This window comes from Salmo salar, chromosome 19 (genome assembly GCF_965601325.2).
Source record: "Salmo salar chromosome 19, fSalSal1, whole genome shotgun sequence".
Taxonomy (NCBI): Eukaryota; Metazoa; Chordata; class Actinopteri; order Salmoniformes; family Salmonidae; genus Salmo; species Salmo salar.
The window spans coordinates 85845001-85869236 of NC_138309.1; the positions used below are offsets into that span (position 1 = coordinate 85845001).

The 24236-nt window shown below is 43.9% G+C and overlaps 1 protein-coding gene across 1 annotated transcript; it reads left to right on the plus strand.

Annotated features, from left to right (window-relative positions):
• Nucleotides 1-8135: 8135 nt before the first annotated feature.
• LOC106579718 (XK, Kell blood group complex subunit-related family, member 9) lies at nucleotides 8136-23715 on the plus strand. Its single transcript, XM_014159865.3, has 5 exons — nucleotides 8136-8353; nucleotides 10462-11055; nucleotides 13607-13818; nucleotides 22508-22590; nucleotides 22700-23715. Exons 2-5 carry the CDS (start codon nucleotides 10739-10741, stop codon nucleotides 23264-23266), a joined length of 1179 nt encoding a protein of 392 aa, XP_014015340.1. The 5' UTR covers nucleotides 8136-8353; nucleotides 10462-10738; the 3' UTR covers nucleotides 23267-23715.
• Nucleotides 23716-24236: the final 521 nt, after the last annotated feature.

Consider the following 24236-nt stretch of genomic DNA (forward strand, 5'->3'; position numbering starts at 1 on the left):
TGGAGAGAGCGGAGGAGCGGGGTGACGTGAGAGAACTTGGGAAGGTTGAACACCAGACGGGCTGCGGCGTTCTGGATGAGTTGTAGGGGTTTAATGGCACAGGCAGGGAGCCCAGCCAACAGCGAGTTGCAATAATCCAGACGGGAGATGACAAGTGCCTGGATTAGGACCTGCGCCGCTTCCTGTGTGAGGCAGGGTCGTACTCTACGAATGTTGTAGAGCATGAACCTACAGGATCGGGTCACCGCCTTGATGTTGGTGGAGAACGACAGGGTGTTGTCCAGGGTCACGCCAAGGCTCTTAGCACTCTGGGAGGAGGACACAAGGGAGTTGTCAACCGTGATGGCGAGATCATGGAACGGGCAGTCCTTCCCCGGGAGGAAGAGCAGCTCCGTCTTGCCGAGGTTCAGCTTGAGGTGGTGATCCGTCATCCACACTGATATGTCTGCCAGACATGCAGAGATGCGATTCGCCACCTGGTTGTCAGAAGGGGGAAAGGAGAAGATTAATTGTGTGTCATCTGCATAGCAATGATATGAGAGACCATGTGAGGATATGACAGAGCCAAGTGACTTGGTGTATAGCGAGAATAGGAGTGGGCCAAGAACAGAGCCCTGGGGGACACCAGTGGTGAGAGCACGTGGTGCGGAGACAGATTCTCGCCATGCCACCTGGTAGGAGCGACCTGTCAGGTAGGACGCAATCCAAGCGTGGGCGGCGCCGGAGATGCCCAGCTCGGAGAGGGTGGAGAGGAGGATCTGATGGTTCACGGTATCAAAGGCAGCAGATAGGTCTAGAAGGATGAGAGCAGAGGAGAGAGAGTTAGCTTTAGCAGTGCGGAGAGCCTCCGTGACACAGAGAAGAGCAGTCTCAGTTGAATGCCCAGTCTTGAAACCTGACTGATTAGGATCAAGAAGGTCATTCTGAGAGAGATAGCAAGAGAGCTGGCCAAGGACGGCACGTTCAAGAGTTTTGGAGAGAAAGGAAAGAAGGGATACTGGTCTGTAGTTGTTGACATCGGAGGGATCGAGTGTAGGTTTTTTCAGAAGGGGTGCAACTCTCGCTCTCTTGAAGACGGAAGGGACGTAGCCAGCGGTCAAGGATGAGTTGATGAGCGAGGTGAGGTAGGGGAGAAGGTCTCCGGAAATGGTCTGGAGAAGAGAGGAGGGGATAGGGTCAAGTGGGCAGGTTGTTGGGCGGCCGGCCGTCACAAGACGCGAGATTTCATCTGGAGAGAGAGGGGAGAAAGAGGTCAAAGCACAGGGTAGGGCAGTGTGAGCAGGACCAGCAGTGTCGTTTGACTTAGCAAACGAGGATCGGATGTCGTCAACCTTCTTTTCAAAATGGTTGACGAAGTCATCCGCAGAGAGGGAGGAGGGGGGGGAGGGGGAGGAGGATTCAGGAGGGAGGAGAAGGTAGCAAAGAGCTTCCTAGGGTTAGAGGCAGATGCTTGGAGTTTAGAGTGGTAGAAAGTGGCTTTAGCAACAGATACAGAAGAGGAAAATGTAGAGAGGAGGGAGTGAAAGGATGCCAGGTCCGCAAGGAGGCGAGTTTTCCTCCATTTCCGCTCGGCTGCCCGGAGCCCTGTTCTGTGAGCTCGCAGTGAGTCGTCGAGCCACGGAGCAGGAGGGGAGGACCGAGCCGGCCTGGAGGATAGGGGACAGAGGAAATCAAAGGATGCAGAGAGGGAGGAGAGGAGGGTTGAGGAGGCAGAATCAGGAGATAGGTTGGAGAAGGTTTGAGCAGAGGGAAGAGATGATAGGATGGAAGAGGAGAGAGTAGCGGGAGAGAGAGAGAGAGCGAAGGTTGGGACGGCGCAATACCATCCGAGTAGGGGCAGAGTGAGAAGTGTTGGATGAGAGCGAGAGGGAAAAGGATACAAGGTAGTGGTCGGAGACTTGGAGGGGAGTTGCAATGAGATTAGTGGAAGAACAGCATCTAGTAAAGATGAGGTCAAGCGTATTGCCTGCCTTGTGAGTAGGGGGGGAAGGTGAGAGGGTGAGGTCGAAAGAGGAGAGGAGTGGAAAGAAGGAGGCAGAGAGGAATGAGTCGAAGGTAGACGTGGGGAGGTTAAAGTCACCCAGAACTGTGAGAGGTGAGCCATCCTCAGGAAAGGAACTTATCAAGGCGTCAAGCTCATTGATGAACTCTCCAAGGGAACCTGGAGGGCGATAAATGATAAGGATGTTAAGCTTGAAAGGGCTGGTAACTGTGACAGCATGGAATTCAAATGAGGAGATAGACAGATGGGTCAGGGGAGAAAGAGAGAATGTCCACTTGGGAGAGATGAGGATTCCAGTGCCACCACCCCGCTGGCTCGATGCTCTAGGGGTATGCGAGAACACGTAGTCAGACGAGGAGAGAGCAGTAGGAGTAGCAGTGTTATCTGTGGTAATCCATGTTTCCGTCAGCGCCAGGAAGTCTAGGGACTGGAGGGTAGCATAGGCTGAGATGAACTCAGCCTTGTTGGCCGCAGACCGGCAGTTCCAGAGGCTGCCGGAGACCTGGAACTCCACGTGGGTCGTGCGCGCTGGGACCACCAGGTTAGAGTGGCAGCGGCCACTCAAAGGGACCAGGACGACTGATCTGTGTAAAGGAAAGAATGAATGGGGCCATGTATCGTGAGATTTTGAGTGAAAACCTCCTTCCATCAGCAAGGGCATTGAAGATGAAATGTGGCTGGGTCTTTCAGCATGACAATGATCCCAAACACACCGCCCGGGCCACGAACGAGTGGCTTCGTAAGAAGCATTTCAAGGTCCTGGAGTGGCCTAGCCAGTCTCCAGATCTCAACCCCATAGAAAATCTTTGGAGAGAGTTGAAAGTCCGTGTTGCCCAGCGACAGCCCCAAAACATCACTGCTCTATAGGAGATCTGCATGGAGGAATGGGCCAAAATACCAGCAGCAGTGTGTGAAAACCTTGTGAAGACTTACAGAAAACGTTTGACCTGTGTCATTGCCAACAAAGGGTATATAACAAAGTATTGAGATAAACTTTTGTTATTGACCAAATACTTATTTTCCACCATAATTTGCAAATAAATTCATTAAAAATCCTACAATGTGATTTTCTGGATATTTTTTTCTCATTTTGTCTGTCATAGTTGAAGTGTACCTATGATGAAAATTACAGGCCTCTCTCATCTTTTTAAGTGGGAGAACTTGCACAATTGGTTGACTAAATACTTTGAAAGTATTCATACCCCTTGACTTTTTCCACATTTTGTTATGTTACAGACTTATTGTAAATGGCTTTTTTTTCTCTCAATCTACACACAATACCGCATAATGACAAAGCAAAAATAGGTTTTTATACATTTTTGCAAATGTATTAAAAATAAATATCACATTTACATAAGTATTCAGACCCTTTACTCAGTACTTTGTTGAAGCACCCTTGGAAGCGATTACAGCCTCGAGTCTTACTGGGTATGACACTACAAGCTTGGCACACCTGTATTTGGGGAGTTTCTCCCATTCTTCTCTGCAGATCCTCTCAAGCTCCGTCAGGTTGGATTGGGAGCATCGCTGCACAGCTATTTTCAGGTCTCTCCAGAGATGTTTGATCGGGTTCAAGTCCGGGCTCTGGCTGGGCCACTCAAGGACATTCAGAGACTTGTCCCGAAGCCACTCCTGCGTTGTCTTGGCTGTGTGCTTAGGGTTGTTGTCCTGCTGGAAGGTGAACCTTCGCCCCCCAGTATTGAGGTCCTGAGCGCTTTGGAGCAGGTTTTTCTCATGGTCTGAGAGTCCTTTAGGTGCTTTTTGATAAACTCCAAGCGGGCTGTCATGTGCCTTTTACTGAGGAGTTGCTTCCATCTGACCACTCTACCAGAAAGGCCTGATGGGTTGAATGCTGCAGAGATGGTTGTCCTTCTGGAAGGTTCTCCCAGTTTGGCTCGTCGGCCAGCTCTAGGAAGAGTCTTGGTGTTTCCAAACTTCAATTTAAGAGTGATTGAGGCCACTGTGTTCTTGGGGACCTTCAATGCTGCAGAAATGTTTTGGTACACTCCCCAGATCTGTGCCTCGAAACAATCCTGTCTTGGAGGTCTAAGGACAATTCTTTCGACCTCATGGCTTGGTTTTGCTCTGACATGCCCTGTCAACTGTGGGACCTTATATAGACAGGTGCGTGCCTTTCCAAATCATGTCCAATCAATTGAATTTACCACAGGTGAACTCCAATCAAGTTGTAGAAACATCTCAAGGATGATCAATGGAAACAGGATGTACCTGAGCTCAATTTCGAGTCTCATAGCAAAGGGTCTGACTACTTATGTAAATAAGGCATTTCAGTTTTTGTTTTTACAATAAAGAAAATGTGCTTTGTCATTATAGCGTATTGTGTGTAGATTGATGAGGGAAAAAATTATTTTATCAATTTTAAAGTAAGGCTGTAATGTAACAAAATGTGGAAAAAGTCAAGGGGTCAAGGGGTCTGAATACTTTCTGAAGGTATTGTATACAGGCCTGGAACCTGTGGTTTTACAGTTTTTCGCAGTCGCTTTGGTGCATTTTTCACATCATCCCTAACATGTGCAAAATAATAAGTGCATTTCTCAGAACAATTTGTACAAACTGCAATATACAATAGATGTGTTTCTAAAGCTAGTCAGTCACTAAAAATCCTTAGTACATCTCTCAAAAGTAAATATTCATGCCAATGATCATGTCAGTGTCATCAGAATGATAAGTCATTGGCTCATTGTTCACGAACAAGGTCGTCAAAATGTTTAGGCATGTCGTCAATGGAACTGTGTACTTTGACAGTATTACTTGATGTAAACTTAGGCTACAGTTTGGATGACAGTTACTGTATTGAAAATGCACAAGGCTGCACTTCTACGGCATATATCGATTTCAACAGTACTATTTACATATTACTGTATGTGGGTTATTGATTGAAAGAGACTGGACAACCCAAGGGGCACAAAGGAAATAAAACTAAATTATAAAGAAACACAGGAAACCTCCCCTAAGGCACAACTTTGCCCGCAGCACTGTTCTAGTGCTGTCTCTACACATCCAGACCTTCCTGTCTGTCGGCCCACATATTCTCATCCACATCACACCGGATATTTTCCCTTCCAATGCAACGTGGAAAGAATCTTCTGGAATGCCTTCTCCATCCTCTGCAGGCGTCTACTGTGATGTCCTCACATGCTGCATCCCATTGCAGCCAGCAGGGTCATCTCTGTGTGTGTGGCTGACGATCGTACACCTTCCACCTCCGTGCTGAAAATAACTCCTCAATTGGGTTAAGGAATGGGTGAATAAGGTGGGAGGAATTCTATGAGCATCCTCGGGTGGGTCACAAACCATTGCCTTATGATGTTTGATCGATGGAAACTCACATTATCACAAATGACCACATACTTTGGCAAATCCTCTCTAAACAGACCCCTCTCATCATCAGGGATGAGAGCCCTGTAGAGAGTCTCTAAAAAGTTGAGTAGATGCTGGGTGTTGTATGGCCCTATAAGGGGGATATGGGTTAGGACACCATGCTTCCGAAATAGCAGCACACATGGTGATATTTCCTCCCCGTTGGCCTGGCAAATCCACAGTAGCTCTGTGACCGATGATATTCCGACCCTGCCTTCTGCATCTGGTCAGGTTGAAGCCAGCCTCATCCACGTATACAAAGTTGTGAGAGGGTTCACTTGATTCCAACTCCATTATACGCTGTATCCCAGAACACACAGTTGAATTTGTTTTGGTAAGGAAGAGTGACATAAAATGTACATATATTGCATGTTCCATCCACAGCAATGGAAATGTGTGCAGTTTATGCTTACTGTACTATGTATCACTATAAAAATGTTGCTGTAAAGTAGTTACATAGATATATGTTTTACCTGTACATACTGGTACCGTAGCTCCTTAACTCTGTCCTCATTCCTTTGGAATGGTACACGGTACAGCTGTTTCATACTCGTCTGGTTTCTATGCAGCACCCTGTCGATGGTTGAGATGCTAACCGTATGGATGTTTTCAAAGACATCGTTGTCTTCTATAATGGTCCTTTGTATTTCCCTGAGTCTCATGGCATTGTTTGCTCGGACCATGGTGCAAATAGCCTCCTCCTGTTGAGGTGTGAAAAGGCGTCCTCTGCCTCCGGTTTGAGGTAATCTTGCAGTCCTATGTGGAGGAAAATGCAGTGATGCACTTTCACATAGACAATAACTATGCGAACACACATTTTACTGTAAAACATACAGGTGGGTGCATGTAAGGTGCAGTATGTATCTGTATAGAGTATATTTCTGTATGCTGTGAAATACAAGTGGACTACTGTAATATGAAGCATTGTAGGAAGTATACAGTATACTGCTTATATACAGTAACTGTGCACTGTACATTGGTGGACATACCTGTTCTCTCTTCGATACGTTTGAACTATTGAGGACACGGTTGATCTCCCAATATTCGGCTGCACCCTTCGATCCGCCTCAGCCATTGTAAGGCCATGATTGACAACATGGTCTACAATAGTGGCCCTTATGTCATCAGATATGCGCCTATGTCCTCTTCTGCCTCTTCCTCTGTTTTTCCTTCCACCACGCATCCTTGCTCCTCTTCTTCCTCCTCTTGGCTGTTGACCCTGTTCGTTTCCTGGTCCATCCATTATTGGAAAATTGCAACTCTGGGTTGTGGTCTGTCTATATATGCTTGCCAATTGATTCTTCATGAGATGCACCTTTGAGCAATTTAGACAACTGGTTGATTGTTGGTTGAACTAACACTTTTACATTCCTTCATGAGTGAGGGTCAATTTCACCCCCACCATTCATCAATTCACGTTTTTTTTGTACAAAAGGTCTAATAGAAATGTGTAAAACTATGCTTGACAGTTTATGACAAATAGTTCAACAATTTTGCATGTAATGGCTTTATGCAAGGAACTAATGCCTAGATGTTTTGAGGGGTAAGACTATTCAACAGAGAACCATCTACTATATTTTGATCAACATGACATGAGCAATTGAAAATGTGGGAAAAAAGCTGACACTTGTACATTATCAATTGCAATTTGTTCAAAGGAATAAGAAATTGCTTTAATGATGTACACAAGTGACTAGATGATTTGGAATTTGTACAAGTAGTATCAAGAATGGCACTTTTGATCTAAGAAATGCACCAAAGAGACTGAGAAAAACTGTAATAGGTGTTAAGGTACTGACCCGAGTCTTCTGTGTGACACAGAACAAGGTGAATTTGAGAAGATTAGAACATTTGAATGAAGTTCTGTTGAGTAAATACTTTAATTTAATTTCCTTGATCAAATGAATTAGGGTCAGAGCCTTGGAAATGAGCATCTCAGAAATTAAATATTAATATGACGGACAGACAGACAGACAGACAGACAGACAGACAGACAGACAGACAGACAGACAGACAGACAGACAGGAGAGAGGTCCTCACAAGATAAAGAGGAGCAGACAAGGATGGAGAAGTAGGGCCTCTCTCTCTCTCTCTCTCTCCTTCCTTCCCTCCCTCCCTCTCCCCCTCTCTCTCTCTCTCTCTCTCTCCCTCTCTCCCCCCTCTCTCTCTCTCTCCCTCTCTTTCTCTCTCTCTCTCCCTCTCTCCCCCTCTCTCTCTCTCTCTCCCTCTCTATAATACTGCTTCAGCATTCGAAGGAGAGAACGATGAGAACAACACAACAGGATCTTTGTGAACACTGTGAGAACATTGTGATTTTACACAAGTACACTTCACATGTTCTCCTAGCTCACTGATTCTCCTCTGGCTGCATTTGTATACAACAGTACACGCACACACACACACACACACACACACACACACACACACACACACACACACACACACGCACACGCACACGCACACACACACACACACACACACACACACACACGCACACGCACACGCACACGCACACGCACACACACACACACACACACACACACACACACGCACACACACACACACACACACACACACACACACACACACACACACACATATCCATGTGCACAATCACTCTCACATGTTATGTTTAAAGAATAGTTCTGGCACACCTAAAGCCTGAGACGGAATCTCCACTGGAATGTGGACTTTGTTTACTGTGTCTGCAGTAATTAAGTCCTGTCAACACACACACACACACACGTCAACTCACAAGTCACTGGTATAACCCTCACGAACACACACAGCCCAGTCGTTAAATCAATTATGTCATATGATTGCTTTGCTAGGTGTGTTGGTTACGGTTAACCTTTAGGGTGGAGCTATAGTCACATGAGTTTCCAGAAGAGAGAGAGAGAGACTGTGGAGCAAGTGTGTTTGGTCACACGTTTCCCTGACCGTAGAGTGGGGAGTAGTGACGACACGTCAGTGAGTACCGTTATGCTTTCGTCCTACTAACATTTACTGTTTCACTTGACCGATCTTATCTCTTTTATCCCTTTGAGTTACAACGATTGAGGACATGTAATGTCTGGGTGGGGGAGGGGGGGGGGGGGGGGGTGTAAAGATGACAGATGGTAGACTAGCATGATGTAGAACTGTTTAAAAAAAACAAAAACCCGTAGTCGACTGACCCACGCGTCAATCTAGTCAGCCTGATAAAAATGTCCATTAGAAATCCGTCATTTTGAAGACGTGTCACAATCATATTTCCATGGGATGGATCTCAATCCAGTGATGTCAGAGGTAGAGCGGTGTTTGTCAGAACGGTTTGGGTTGTGAAAACTAATTTTTATGGAATGACGAGACTCTCATGAACATGGTGATGTTCACCGACACAGGTGTAACGGGACTCGTCTGACGGTAACGCCAGTACTGGGCTGCTAAATGAATGGAAGTAAACGGATCATTCCACAGTAAAAACATTTTAGGACAGATACTACAAAACATACTTCCTTTTCATTATTATTTTTTTTTTTTTTTACCATTTATTTTTCCATGTATGAATGTGTTATTCGACGTGTTTCTACAGGCTAATAGCAGTAAAACCAAACTAAATGTTTGATCAAATCATTTATAGATATTTTTTTTAAAAAGCAAATTGCTAAATGATCCTTGGTAAGACCTTCTTAAAATAATTCCATATGTCACCGTAGTAACCCCAGCACTAGGCCCTTAGACTCTTGACCTTGAATTCAGAATAACTTGTCATATGAAAAGGCTTTAGTTTGAAAAATGACACAACCATAACCTACAGTAGGTTATGGAATTATTCAGGGAGGGAGGGAGTGCTCACCTGTTAGATGAAACTGATTGGCTGTTGTGTGCTCTGCTCACCTGTAGATGAAACTGATTGGCTGTGTGTGCTCTGCTCACCTGTAGATGAAACTGATTGGCTGTTGTGTGCTCTGCTCACCTGTTAGATGAAACTGATTGGCTGTGTGTGCTCTGCTCACCTGTAGATGAAACTGATTGGCTGTTGTGTGCTCTGCTCACCTGTTAGATGAAACTGATTGGCTGTTGTGTGCTCTGCTCACCTGTTATATGAAACTGATTGGCTGTGTGTGCTCTGCTATTACATTAACTGAGTGACTTACAGGAGCATTAGGGTTAAGTGGACCAGCTCACTAGTCACCATAGCAGCACCCACCCGTAGCACACGCTCCAGCAGGTATATCTCACTGGTCACCACCAAAGCCAATTCCTCTTTTGGCCGCCTTTCCTTCCAGTTCTCTGCTGCCAATGACTCAGAGCAGCTCACAGATCACTGCACCTGTACATAGCCCATCTGTAAACAGCCCATCTATCTACCTCATCCCCATACTGTATTTATTTATTTATCTTGCTCCTTTGCACCCCAGTATCTCTACTTGCACATTCATCTTCTGCACATCTACCATTTCAGTGTTTAATTGCTATATTGTAATTACTTCACCACCATGGCCTATTTATTGCCTTACCTCCCTTATCTCACCTCATTTCCACTCACTGTATATAGACTTTTTGTTTTCTTTTGTTCTACTGTATTATTGACTGTATGTTTTGTTTATTCCATGTGTAACTCTGTGTTGTTATATGTGTCGAATTTGCTATGCTTTATCTTGGCCAGGTCGCAGTTGTAAATGAGAACTTGTTCACAACTAGCCTACCTGGTTAAATAAAGGTGAAATAAAAAATACATTTTAAAAGTGCCTTGCACAAGGGCACAGACAGATTTTTCACCTAATCAGCTCAGGGGATACAAACCAGTGAACTTTCGGTTACTGGCCCAACGCTTTTAACTGCTAGGCTACCTGCCACTCCGTCAGCAGTTCATTATCAAGAGTTTATGATGAGAGAACATAAGGCAAAGGGTAATGTGAAATCAGAGAAACATCATCTGAGCTCAAGTACAGTCACGGCAATGTATGGATTTCACTGTTTTATTTACATGTGTATAGTTTATAATGGTTTAAACATAATTTATGCATGTGACTAAATTGTATTTATGATATATCTGATTTCTGGTCCTAAAATTCTGTAGTCTTCTTTTACAGGGTATTGAGATGTTCTCAAACGTTCTTGTGGACAGTATAGTCTCGGAAATCCCAGACCTGTCGTGAGCATTGTTCATATGGGAGGCAGGCCACCTCGGGAGTTAAGGACAGACCATTCCTCCCCATAGCAACTATGCATATAAGTAATTCCAGAACCAAGAACTCCCCAAAAGACAAGCTCAATCAATCACCCAGAAGATTTACATTTACAGAATTTTCACTTTAATCATGATGATTTAGTGACTTCTTGCCATTGAGTGAAAACTGACCAGCAAACATGCTTCAAACAGACTCTGAGTTCACTAAAACACGATGGATCTGTACTGTCATAGGACTGGGCTTTTACCTGGTGGACATTGTGACAGATGTGGGACTAGCGGTGAAGTACTTCCTGGTCGGAGACCTGGTCTGGTCTGGACTGACTTTAGTCTTTGTGGTGGTCGGATCAGCAGTCACGCAGGTCTTCAGTTATTCCTGGTACAGAGATGACATGAGAAAACCCCTCGTTAACTCAGGTAGAGATGGGCTGATATCTGGAATGAACAGAAGAGGATTGATTGGACTCCATGTCACGCAGACGGGCATCTTCACCAGGTATGTGAAGGTATTAGGTAACATATATGGATATTATATTTATTCTCAACTTCGTAGTGACGTTCGCTTGAGATGTACACACGCTAGTACACTTCCCCGACGGGATGACGAAATCATCCGAAAGTCATTTTCATCTTTGACAGTTATTTAGCTTTTGTAACTTGGTATCTTTTGAAATCAGATCTTTAGATGTAGGTTATAGTGTTATAAAGTCAGAATTATTTAACGCAAAGACAAGTACAATGACAGATAAGACTGTGTTCTCTTGCATGGGACTGAAACTCTATGTCCTAATATTCTTTACACATCATCTGGTATTCTCAGGAAGTGAAAGGGGAGTTGTCAACAGTCCTTATATTCTCTCTGTCTTTACACACCATCTGGTATTCTCAGGAAGTGAAAGGGGAGTTGTCAACAGTCCTTATATTCTCTCTGTCTTTACACACCATCTAGTATTCTCAGGAAGTGAAAGGGGAGTTGTCAACAGTCCTTATATTCTCTCTGTCTTTACACACCATCTAGTATTCTCAGGAAGTGAAAGGGGAGTTGTCAACAGTCCTTATATTCTCTCTGTCTTTACACACCATCTGGTATTCTCAGGAAGTGAAAGGGAGTTGTCAACATTCTTAAGGTAAAATGAATGGCATCTCAAGTATGTTACTTGGGCATAGTGGTAATGTTATATGTAGACTGGACTTACCATAGTAGTAGCATTACATACTGTACCTGTGCAGACTGGAAATACCACATTATTGTCTTTCTGTCTGTCTCTAAAATGCCTTCCCGAAAGTGTTCACATCCCTTGACTTTTTCCCACATTGTGTTATGTTATAGTCTGAATTTAAAATTGATACAATTGAGATTTTGTGTCACTGATCTACACACAAAACCCCCATAATGTCTAAGTAGAATAATGTTTTTTAGACATTTTTACAAATTAATTAAAAAGGTCCCGTGTGGCTCAGTTGGTAGAGCATGGTGTTTGCAACACCAGGGTTGTGGGTTCGATTCCCACGGGGGAGCCAGTACGGAGAAGAAAAAATGTATGAAATGTATGCATTCACTACTGTAAGTCGCTCTGGATAAGAGCGTCTGCTAAATGACTAAAATGTAAATGTCTTGAGTCAATAAAGTATTCAACCTCTTTGTTATGGCCTAAATAAGTTCAGGAGTAAACATGTGCTTAACAAGTCACATAATCAGTTGCTCTGTGTGCAATAATAGTGTTGAATATTATTTTTGAATGACTACCTCATCTCTGTACCCCACACATACAATTATCTGTAAAGTCCCTCAATTGAGTTGTGAATTTTCAAGCACAGATTCAACCACAAAGAACAGGGAGGTTTTTCAATGCTTTGCAAAGAAGGGCACCGATTGGTTGGTGTGATAAAAATGAAAGAGGAAGACGGAATACCCCTTTAAGCATGACGACGTTATTAATTACACATTGGATGGTGAATCAATACACCCAGCCACTAGAAAGATACAGGCGTCCTTCTTAACTCAGTTGCCGGAGAGGAAGGAAACCACTCAAGGATTTCACCATGAGGCCAATGGGGACTTTAAAACAGTTACAGAGTTTAATGGCTTTGATAGGAGAAAACTGAGGATGGATCAACAACATTGTAGTTACTCTACAAGATCAACCTAAATGACAGAGTGAAAAGAAGGAAGTCTGTACAGAATAACAAATATTCCAAAACATGCATCCTCTTTGCAACAAGTCACTTAAAGAGTCAATCAGCTGTTTAAACAATAACAAAGTGTCCTCCACACCACTGTTTTGGATGAGCCTGAAGAAATGTAACCACTCTCAAATCAATAGACAGATCTATGGGATGCAAAGACTGACCATCCATGATATCAAAGTTAGAGTGTTAACCATGCTTTTAGGCTGCATCGTGTTTGTTCACATTTACTTAGTTTACAAACATTATAGTGAAACAAGCCTATATTGTGGGTTCTGAAGGGGTACAATAGATGAACTAAGCTCATTTATAAGTTGTACTTTTCATGTAAATTATATTTAGTCTCCAAATGTTTACACATATTTCTCGCTTTGTTAATCAAATCAAATCGAATTGTTATTTGTTACACGATTCATGAACAACAGGTGTAGATTAACAGTGAAATTCTTAATTACGGACCTTCTCAACAATACAGAGAGAAACATGGAAACATAATAACGAGGAATAAATACACTATGAGTAATGATAACTAGGCTATATACAGTGAGGACCAGTACAGAGTCTATGTGCAGGGTTACCAGGTAACTCAGGTAGACAGGTACATATGTAATGATAACTAGGCTATATACAGTGAGGACCAGTACTGAGTCTATGTGCAGGGTTACCAGGTAACTCAGGTAGATAAGTACATATGTAATGACAACTAGGCTATATACAGTGAGGACCAGTACAGAGTTGATGTGTTCAGTTACTACCACCTGTTGAAGGCTGGTTTCAGGGTGTCTGTCTGTCTGCACTCCTGTCCATTCGTCTGTCTGTCTGTCTATCTCTATACCAATACACATCTCTTTTTCTGTTAGGTACTACGACCTGTTGAAGGTGGGATACAGGGCGGTGTTTTCCGAGCCTCTTGGGCCTGTGGAATGCCCCAGAGACGTGCACCTAGCCCTGTTTGGCCGAGCGACTGATCTGAGCATGCTCAAACTTTTTGAGACGTTCCTTGAGAGCGTTCCACAGCTAGTCCTCCAACTCTACATTATGCTGGGTCACGGACACAGGTCCATACTACAATGTGAGTACTGTAGCAAACATCATCACAATTGATAAAAAGGTTTTAAAAATTATGTTTTTTAAAGGTTTAAAAACAACTAATAAAGGCAACAGTTGAAGATTCTCCAAACTTTAAGATTTGTTATAAAATCCATCAGATATTGATAGAATTATAGCACATAAAACCTTTTACTGGCACGGACAAGTAATGAATGGAGTTCAGGAATTTTGGTGGAATTCTGGTATTAAATTGATTGTAAAATGAATATATATATAATTTTTTTTACATTCGGAAAGTATTCAGACCACTTTACTTTTTCCACATTTTATTACACTACAGCCTTATTCGAAAATTGATTAAATAGTTTATTTCCCTCATCAATCTACACACAATACCCCATAATGACATCACAATACCCCATAATGACATCACAATACCCCACAATGACAAAGCAAAAACAGTTTTTTAGATATTTTTGCAAATGCAACATTTACATAAGTATTCAGACTCTTTACTCAGTACTTTGTTGAATCCCCTTTGGCAGCGATTACAGCCTTGAGTCTTCTTGGGTATTACGCTACAAGCTTGGCAAACCTGTATTTGGAGAGTTTCTCCCATTCTTCTCTGCAGATCCTCTCAAGCTCTGTAGGGTTGGATGGGGAGCGTCGCTGCACAGCTATTTTTAGTTCTCTCCAGAGATGTTAGATCGGGTTCATGTCCAGGCTCTGGCTGGGCCATATTCAGAGACTTGTCCCGAAGCCACTGCTATGTTGTCTTGTCTGTGTGCTTAGGGTTGTTGTCCTGCTGGAAGGTGAACCTTCGCTCCATTCTGAGGTCCTGAGCGCTCTGGAGTAAGTTTTTATCAAGAATCTCTCTGTACTTTGCTTTGTTTATCTTTCCCTCGAACCTGACTAGTCTCTTCATCAGACCAGATAATCTTGTTTCTCATGGTGTGAGAGTCCTTTAGGTGCCTATTGGCAAACTCCAAGCGGCCTGTCATGTGTCATGTGCCTTTTACTGAGGAGTGGCTTCCGTCTGGCCACTACAATAAAGGCCTGATTGGTGGAGTGATGCAGAGATGGTTGTCCTTCTGGATGGTTTTCCCATATCCACAGAGAAACTCTGGAGCTCTGTCAGAGTGACCATCGGGTTCTTGGTCACCTCCCTGACCAAGACCCTTCTCCCCCGATTGCTCAGTTTGGCAGGGCGTCCAGCTCTAGGAAAAGTCTTGGAGGTTCCACATTTCTTCCATTTAAGAATGATGGAGGCCACTGTGTTCTTGGGGACCTTCAATACTGCAGAAATGTTTTGGTAGCCTTCCCCAGATCTGTGCCTCGACACAATCCTGTCTCTGAGCTCTACGGACAATTCCTTCAACCTCATAGCTTGGTTTTTGTTCTGACATGCACTGTCAACTGTGGGACCTTATATAGACAGGAGTGTGCATTTCCAAATCATGTCCAATCAATTGAATTTACCACAGGTGAACTCCAAGCAAGTTGTAGAAACATCTCAAGGATGATCAATGGAAACAGGATGCACCTGAGCTCAATTTTGAGTCTCATAGCAAAGGGTTGGAATACTTATGTAAATAGGGTATTTCTGTTTTTTATTTTTAATATTTAATATTTGTAATAATTTGCTTTGTCGTTATGGGGTATTGTGTGCAGATTGATGAGGATTTGTATATATAATCCATTTCAGAATAAGGCTGTAACATAGCAACATTTGGAAAAAGTGAAGGGGTCTGAATAAATAACCCTACCTGTATTTACATGTTCTGTGTACCCTACCTGTATTTACCGGTTCTGTTCTACCCTACCTGTATTTACCTGTTCTGTATACCCTACCTGTACTTACCTGTTCTGTACACCCTACCTGCATTTACCTATTCTGTGAACCCTACCTGCATTTACCTGTTCTGTAAACTCTACCTGTTTTTTCCATGTTCTGTATACCCTACCTGTATTAACCTGTTCTGTTTACCCTACCTGTAATTACCTGTGCTGTATACCCTACCTGTATTTACCTGTTCTGTGAACCCTACCTGTATTAACCTGTTCTGTGTAGCCTACCTGCATTTACCTGTTCTGTGCACCCTACCTGTATTTACCTGTTCTTTGGACCCTACCTGTATATACCTGTTCTGTGTACCCTACCTGTATTTACCTGTTCTGTTCACCCTACCTGTATTTACCTGTTCTGTGGACCCTACCTGTACTTACCTGTTCTGTTACCCTACCTGTATTTACCTGTTCTGTGGACCCTACCTGTATATACCTGTTCTGTGCACCCTACCTGTATTTACCTGTTCTGTTCACCCTACCTGTATTTACCTGTTCTGTGGACCCTACCTGTACTTACCTGTTCTGTTACCCTACCTGTATTTACCTGTTCTGTGGACCCTACCTGTATATACCTGTTCTGTGTACCCTACCTGTATTTACCTGTTCTGTGTAGCCTACCTGTATTTACCTGTTCTGTATACCCTACCTGTATTTACCTGTTCTGTATACCCTACCTGTATTTACCTGTTCTGTTTACCCTACCTGTATTTACCTGTTCTGTTACCCTACCTGTATTTACCTGTTCTGTGTACCCTACCTGTATTTACCTGTTCTGTGTAGCCTACCTGTATTTACCTGTTCTGTGTACCCTACCTGTATTTACCTGTTCTGTATACCCTACCTGTATTTACCTGTTCTGTTTACCCTACCTGTATTTACCTGTTCTGTGTACCCTACCTGTATATACCTGTTCTGTGTACCCTACCTGTATTTACCTGTTCTGTGTAGCCTACCTGTATTTACCTGTTCTGTATACCCTACCTGTATTTACCTGTTCTGTGTACCCTACCTGTATTTACCTGTTCTGTATACCCTACCTGCATTTACCTGTTCTGTCTACCCTACCTGTATTTACCTGTTCTGTACACCCTACCTGCATTTACCTGTTCTGTACACCCTACCTGTATTTACCTGTTCTGTATACCCTACCTGCATTTACCTATTCTGTATACCCTACCTGTATTTACCTGTTCTGTATACCCTACCTGCATTTACCTATTCTGTACACCCTACCTGTATTTACCTGTTCTGTACACCCTACCTGTATTTACCTGTTCTGTATACCCTACCTGTATATACCTGTTCTGTGTACCCTACCTGTATTTACCTGTTCTGTGAACCCTACCTGTATATACCTGTTCTGTTTACCCTACCTGTATTTACCTGTTCTGTGCACCCTACCTGTATTTACCTGTTCTGTGTACCCTACCTGTATTTACCTGTTCTGTGTACCCTACCTGTATATACCTGTTCTGTGAACCCTACCTGTATTTACCTGTTCTGTGTACCCTAGCTATATATACCTGTTCTGTGTACCCTACCTGTATTTACCTGTTCTGTGCACCCTACCTGTATTTACCTGTTCTGTGCACCCTACCTGTATTTACCTGTTCTGTGTACCCTACCTGTATATACCTGTTCTGTGAACCCTACCTGTATTTACCTGTTCTGTGTACCCTACCTATATATACCTGTTCTGTGTACCCTACCTGTATTCTATTTGTTCTGTGCACCCTACCTGTATTTACCTGTTCTGTATACCCTACCTGTATTTACCTGTTCTGTATACCCTACCTGTATTTACCTGTTCTGTTTACCCTACCTGTATTTACCTGTTCTGTGTACCCTACCTGTACTTACCTGTTCTGTACACCCTACCTGTATTTACCTGTTCTGTATACCCTACCTGTATTTACCTGTTCTGTACACCCTACCTGTATTTACCTGTTCTGTGTACCCTACCTGTATTTACCTGTTCTGTGAACCCTACCTGTATTTACCTGTTCTGTACACCCTACCTGTATTTACCTGTTCTGTGTACCCTACCTGTATTTACCTGTTCTGTGTACCCTACCTGTATTTACCTGTTCTGTATACCCTACCTGTATTTACCTGTTCTGTATACCCTACCTGTATTTACCTGTTCTGTACACCCTACCTGCATTTACCTATTCTGTGAACCCTACCTGTACTTACCTGTTCTGTACACCCTACCTGTTTTTTCCATGTTCTGTATATACCCTACCTGTATTTACCTGTTCTGTGTAGCCTACCTGTACTTACCTGTTCTGTTACCCTACCTGTATATACCTGTTCTGTGAACCCTACCTGTATTTACCTGTTCTGTGAACCCTACCTGTATTTACCTGTTCTGTGAACCCTACCTGCATTTACCTGTTCTGTGTACCCTACCTGTATATACCTTTTCTGTTTACCCTACCTGTATTTACCTGTTTTGTGTACCCTACCTGCATTTACCTGTTCTGTATACCCTACCTGTATTTACCTGTTCTGTACACCCTACCTGTATTTACCTGTTCTGTGTACCCTACCTGCATTTACCTGTTCTGTCTACCCTACCTGTATTTACCTGTTCTGTTTACCCTACCTGTATTTACCTGTTCTGTATACCCTACCTGTATTTACCTGTTCTGTACACCCTACCTGTATTTACCTGTTCTGTGAACCCTACCTGCATTTACCTGTTCTGTAAACTCTACCTGTTTTTTCCATGTTCTGTATATACCCTACCTGTATTTACCTGTTCTGTATACCCTACCTGTATTTACCTGTTCTGTGAACCCTACCTGCATTTACCTGTTCTGTGTACCCTACCTGTATTTACCTGTTCTGTGTACCCTACCTGTATTTACCTGTTCTGTGTACCCTACCTGTATTTACCTGTTCTGTATACCCTACCTGTATTTACCTGTTCTGTGAACCCTACCTGCATTTACCTGTTCTGTGTACCCTACCTGTATTTACCTTTTCTGTGTACCCTACCTGTATTTACCTGTTCTGTATACCCTACCTGTATTTACCTGTTCTGTTTACCCTACCTGTATTTACCTGTTCTGTCTACCCTACCTGTATTTACCTGTTCTGTATATACCCTACCTGTATTTACCTGTTCTGTATACCCTACCTGGACTTACCTGTTCTGTACACCCTACCTGCATTTACCTGTTCTGTGAACCCTACCTGCATTTACCTGTTCTGTAAACTCTACCTGTTTTTTCCATGTTCTGTATATACCCTACCTGTATTTACCTGTTCTGTATACCCTACCTGTACTTACCTGTTCTGTGAACCCTACCTGCATTTACCTGTTCTTTGAACCCTACCTGTATTTACCTGTTCTGTGTAGCCTACCTGTACTTACCTGTTCTGGTACCCTACCTGTATATACCTGTTCTGTGTACCCTACCTGTATTTACCTGTTCTGTGAACCCTACCTGCATTTACCTGTTCTGTGTACCCTACCTGTATATACCTTTTCTGTGTACCCTACCTGTATTTACCTGTTTTGTGTACCCTACCTGTACTTACCTGTTCTGTTACCCTACCTGTATTTACCTGTTCTGTTTACCCTACCTGTATTTACCTGTTCTGTACACCCTACCTGTACTTACCTGTTCTGTATACCCTACCTGCTTTTACCTATTCTGTGTACCCTACCTGTATATACCTGTTCTGTGTTGCCTACCTGTACTTACCTGTTCTGTATACCCTACCTGCATTTACCTGTTCTGTGTACCCTACCTGTATATACCTGTTCTGTGTTGCCTACCTGTATTTACCTGTTCTGTCTACCCTACCTGTATATACCTGCTCTGTCTAGACAGCCTGTACTCACCTGCTCTGTCTAGACTTCCAGCACTCACCTGCTCTGTGTAGACTGCCTGTACTCACCTGCTCTGTCTAGACAGCCTGTACTCACCTGCTCTGTCCAGACTTCCAGCACTCACCTGATCTGTCTAGACTGCCTGCACTCACCTGCTCTGTCTAGACTGCCTGCACTCACCTGCTCTGTCTAGACTGCCTCAGTAATTACCTTTGTCGCGTTCTGTTGCATAATTCAACAAGTGTATCAACAGCTGGAGAGAGAGAGAGAGAGAGAGAGAGAGAGAGAGAGAGAGAGAGAGAGAGAGAGAGAGAGAGAGAGAGAGACTGTGTGTTAGAGAGAGAGGCACAGAGTGCAGCCACTGCCACAACTTTTTGGAGACTTGCCCATTTCTCTCCAAAATATACTCACACTAGAACCACACTAGAACTAGACTAGAACCACACTAGAACTAGACTAGAACCAGACTAGAACTACACTAGAACCACACTAGAACTAGACTAGAACCAGACTAGAAGTACACTAGAACCACACTAGAACCAGACTAGAACAACACTAGAACCACACTAGAACCAGACTTGAACTAGACTAGAACCACACTAGAACTATACTAGAACCAGACTAGAACTAGACTAGAACCACACTAGAACTATACTAGAACCACACTAGAACCACACTAGAACTACACTAGAACCACACTAGAACCACACTAGAACCAGACTAGAACTAGACTAGAACCACACTAGAACTATACTAGAACCACACTAGAACCACACTAGAACTACACTAGAACCACACTAGAACCAGACTAGAACCACACTAGAACCACACTAGAACCATACTAGAATCACACTAGAACCACATTAGAATCAGACTAGAACCACAATAGAACCACACTAAAACCACACTAGAACCAGACTAGAACCACACTAGAACCAGACTAGAACTAGACTAGAACTAGACTAGAATCACACTAGATCCACACTAGAACCAGACTAGAACCACACTAGAACCACACTAGAACCAGACTAGAACTAGACTAGAACTAGACTAGAACCACACTAGATCCACACTAGAACCAGGCTAGAACCAGACTAGAACCACACTAGAACCACACTAGAACCAGACTAGAACTAGACTAGAACTAGACTAGAACCACACTAGATCCACACTAGAACCAGACTAGAACCAGACTAGAACCACACTAGAACCACACTAGAACCACACTAGAATCAGACTAGAACCACACTCAAACCACACTAAAACCACACTAGAACCAGACTAGAACCAGACTAGAACCAGACTAGAACCACACTAGAACCACACTAGAACCACACAAGATTCACACTAGAACCACACTAGAACCACACTAGAACCAGACTAGAACCACACTAGAACCACACTAGAACCAGACTAGAACCACACTAGAACCACACTAGAACCAGACTAGAACCACACTAGAATCAGACTAGAACCACACTAGAACCACACTAGAACCAGACTAGAACCACACTAGAATCAGACTAGAACCACACTAGAACCACACTAGAACCAGACTAGAACCACGCTAAAATCAGACTAGAACCAGACTAGAACCAGTCTTGAACCACACTAGAACCACACTAGATCCACACTAGAACCACACTAGAACCAGACTAGAACCACACTAGAACCACACTAGAACTAGACTAAAACCACACTAGATCCACACTAGAACCAGACTAGAACCACGCTAAAATCAGACTAGAACCAGACTAGAACCAGTCTTGAACCACACTAGAACCACACTAGAACCATACTAGAACCAGACTAGAACCAGACTAGAACCACACTAGAACCAGACTAGAACCAGACTAGAACTAGACTAGAACCAGACTAGAACCACACTAGAACCACACTAGAACCAGACTAGAACCACACTAGATCTGCTGCTCTAAAATATCTCATGTTTGTCTCTCACATTCCTGTCTCTCACATGCCTGTCTCTCACATATCTGTCTCTCACATGTCTTTCTCTCACATGTCTGTCTCTCACATGCCTGTCTCTCACATGTCTGTCTCTCACATATCTGTCTATCATATGCCTGTCTCTCACATGACTGTCTCTCACATATCTGTCTCTCACATGCCCTTCTCTCACATATCTGTCTCTCACATGCCTGTCTCTCACATATCTGTCTCTCACATGCCCTTCTCTCACATATCTGTCTTTCACATGCCTGTCTCTCACATGCCCTTCTCTCACATATCTGTCTTTCACATGCCTGTCTCTCACATGCCTGTCTCTCACATATCTGTCTCTCACATGCCCTTCTCTCACATATCTGTCTCTCACATGCCTGTCTCTCACATGCCCTTCTCTCACATATCTGTCTCTCACATGCCTGTCTCTCACATGTCTGTCTCCCACATGCCTGTCTCTCACATATCTGTCTCTCACATATCTGTCTCTCACATGCCTGTCTCTCACATATCTGTCTCTCACATGCCTGTCTCTCACATGTCTGTCTCTCACATGCCTGTCTCTCACATGCCTGTCTCTCACATATCTGTCTCTCACATGCCTGTCTCTCACATGTCTGTCTCTCACATATCTGTCTCTCACATATCTGTCTCTCACATGCCTGTCTCTCACATATCTGTCTCTCACATGCGTGTCTCTCACATGTCTGTCTCTCACATGTCTGTCTCTCACATGCCCGTCTCTCACATGTCTGTCTCTCACATATCTGTCTCTCACATGTCTGTCTCTCACATATCTGTCTCTCACATGCCTGTCTCTCACATGCCTGTCTCTCACATATCTGTCTCTCACATGCCTGTCTCTCACATATCTGTCTCTCACATGCCTGTCTCTCACATATCTGTCTCTCACATGCCTGTCTCTCACATGTCTGTCTCTCACATATCTGTCTCTCACATATCTGTCTCTCACATATCTGTCTCTCACATATCTGTCTCTCACATGCCTGTCTCTCAAGATTCTTCTGTAATCTGTGTCTCATCTTCCCCTGTCCAGGCATCTGCATGGTGGGCTCATTCATCAACATCGCCTGGGCTATAGTGGACTACCGCCGATGTCTCCGCCGATCCTTACCCCAGGTAATATAATAATGATATATAATAATATGTAATAACATAATCATATGATCATATAGTGATATATATATATATATATATACAATTATAATAATTAATATAACATCCACAGGTACGAGAGATGCCTTCTGGCCTCCCTACCTTCGTCTATCTCCTGTACAAGCTGTTGACCATCACCACTCACATCCTCAGCCTCAGCCTCTTCCTCGTCCTCAGCCTCTACAGTACCCTGGGAATGGCTGTCGTCTGGCTGGCAGGAACCGTCTGGGCCCATTGGGTCCGTACTGACTTCTGTACGTCTAGAGGTCTAGAGAGGCTCTATCGGATCATCGTGGGAGTCGTCCTCATGTTCACCTTCTTTAACGTGAAAGGACAGGATACCAGTTGGCCGATGGCTGTGTACTACGTTCTCTTTGCGTTAGTGAACCTCGCTGGTCCTTTGCTGCTGGTTCTGGTGAGGCCAGAGGTTAACGATGCTGAGTACTTCTGGCCGGTGACTCTGCTGATATTTGGAGGGACAGTTCTAGGGCTGGCCTGTCTGCTCCTGTATTATACTATCTGCCACCCTAGAGGGAAGAGTCTACAGGCAGATGAGGTGGATGGACACATGGGAGGACAGGAGAGAGAAACAGAGACGTCAGACAACACGGTGAGAATGAGAAACTTCTTACAGCTCTGAGCCTCGTCTTCCTATTTACCACTTTTGATTCAATGGATGAGTTAAAATGGCATTCAGGCATTCGAAAAGCAAAGTGGACACCCAGACACTTTTGTTTTGGTCCACAGCTTGAGGGATAGGTTGGAGAAACGCAACTCTGCTAAGACAAACTTTGTTTGTTGGACTGTCTGGTTGGTGAACTCTGACTGTCATCCTTTTTGGTTATTAAGTCATTTCAGCCTTCTCTTATCAGTTTGTGTTACCTCCAGTCATACAGCTGCTGTTGTCTTTCCAGAACGCTGCAGCCGTTACCTTGGAAACATAGGCTTCTTTAAGGTTGTCTTGTGACATCACAGCATTTGGTCGTGCTCACGCACCCTCGGGAGATCAAAGTCTCTTTTCTTCCTCATCTCCTGTTTCCTGCACCACTCGGAACGACCTGAACGACCTGAACGACCTGAACGACCTGAACGACCTGAACGACCTGAACGACCTGATAGACCTGAACGACCTGATAGACCTGAACGACCTGAACGACCTGAACGACCTGAACGACCTGAACGACCTGAACGACCTGAACGACCTGATAGACCTGAACGACCTGAACGACCTGAACGACCTGATAGACCTGAACGACCTGAACGACCTGAACGACCTGAAAGACCTGAACGACCTGAACGACCTGAACGACCTGAAAGACCTGAACGACCTGAACGACCTGAACGACCTGATAGACCTGAACGACCTGAACGACCTGATAGACCTGAACGACCTGAACGACCTGATAGACCTGAACGACCTGATAGACCTGAACGACCTGAACGACCTGAACGACCTGAACGACCTGAACGACCTGAACGACCTGAACGACCTGAAAGACCTGAACGACCTGAACGACCTGAACGACCTGAACGACCTGAAAGACCTGAACGACCTGAACGACCTGAACGACCTGAAAGACCTGAACGACCTGAACGACCTGAACGACCTG

What these genes read in the sequence shown, in the direction of transcription:
- LOC106579718 (XM_014159865.3), top strand. Translation starts at nt 10,739, where the DNA reads ATGCTTCAAACAGACTCTGAGTTCACTAAAACACGATGGATCTGTACT. An exon ending in ACACAGGTCCATACTACAAT is followed by an intron (nt 13,819 to 22,507) that starts GTGAGTACTGTA and finishes TCCCCTGTCCAG; the next exon opens with GCATCTGCATGGTGGGCTCA. An exon ending in TCCGCCGATCCTTACCCCAG is followed by an intron (nt 22,591 to 22,699) that starts GTAATATAATAA and finishes TAACATCCACAG; the next exon opens with GTACGAGAGATGCCTTCTGG.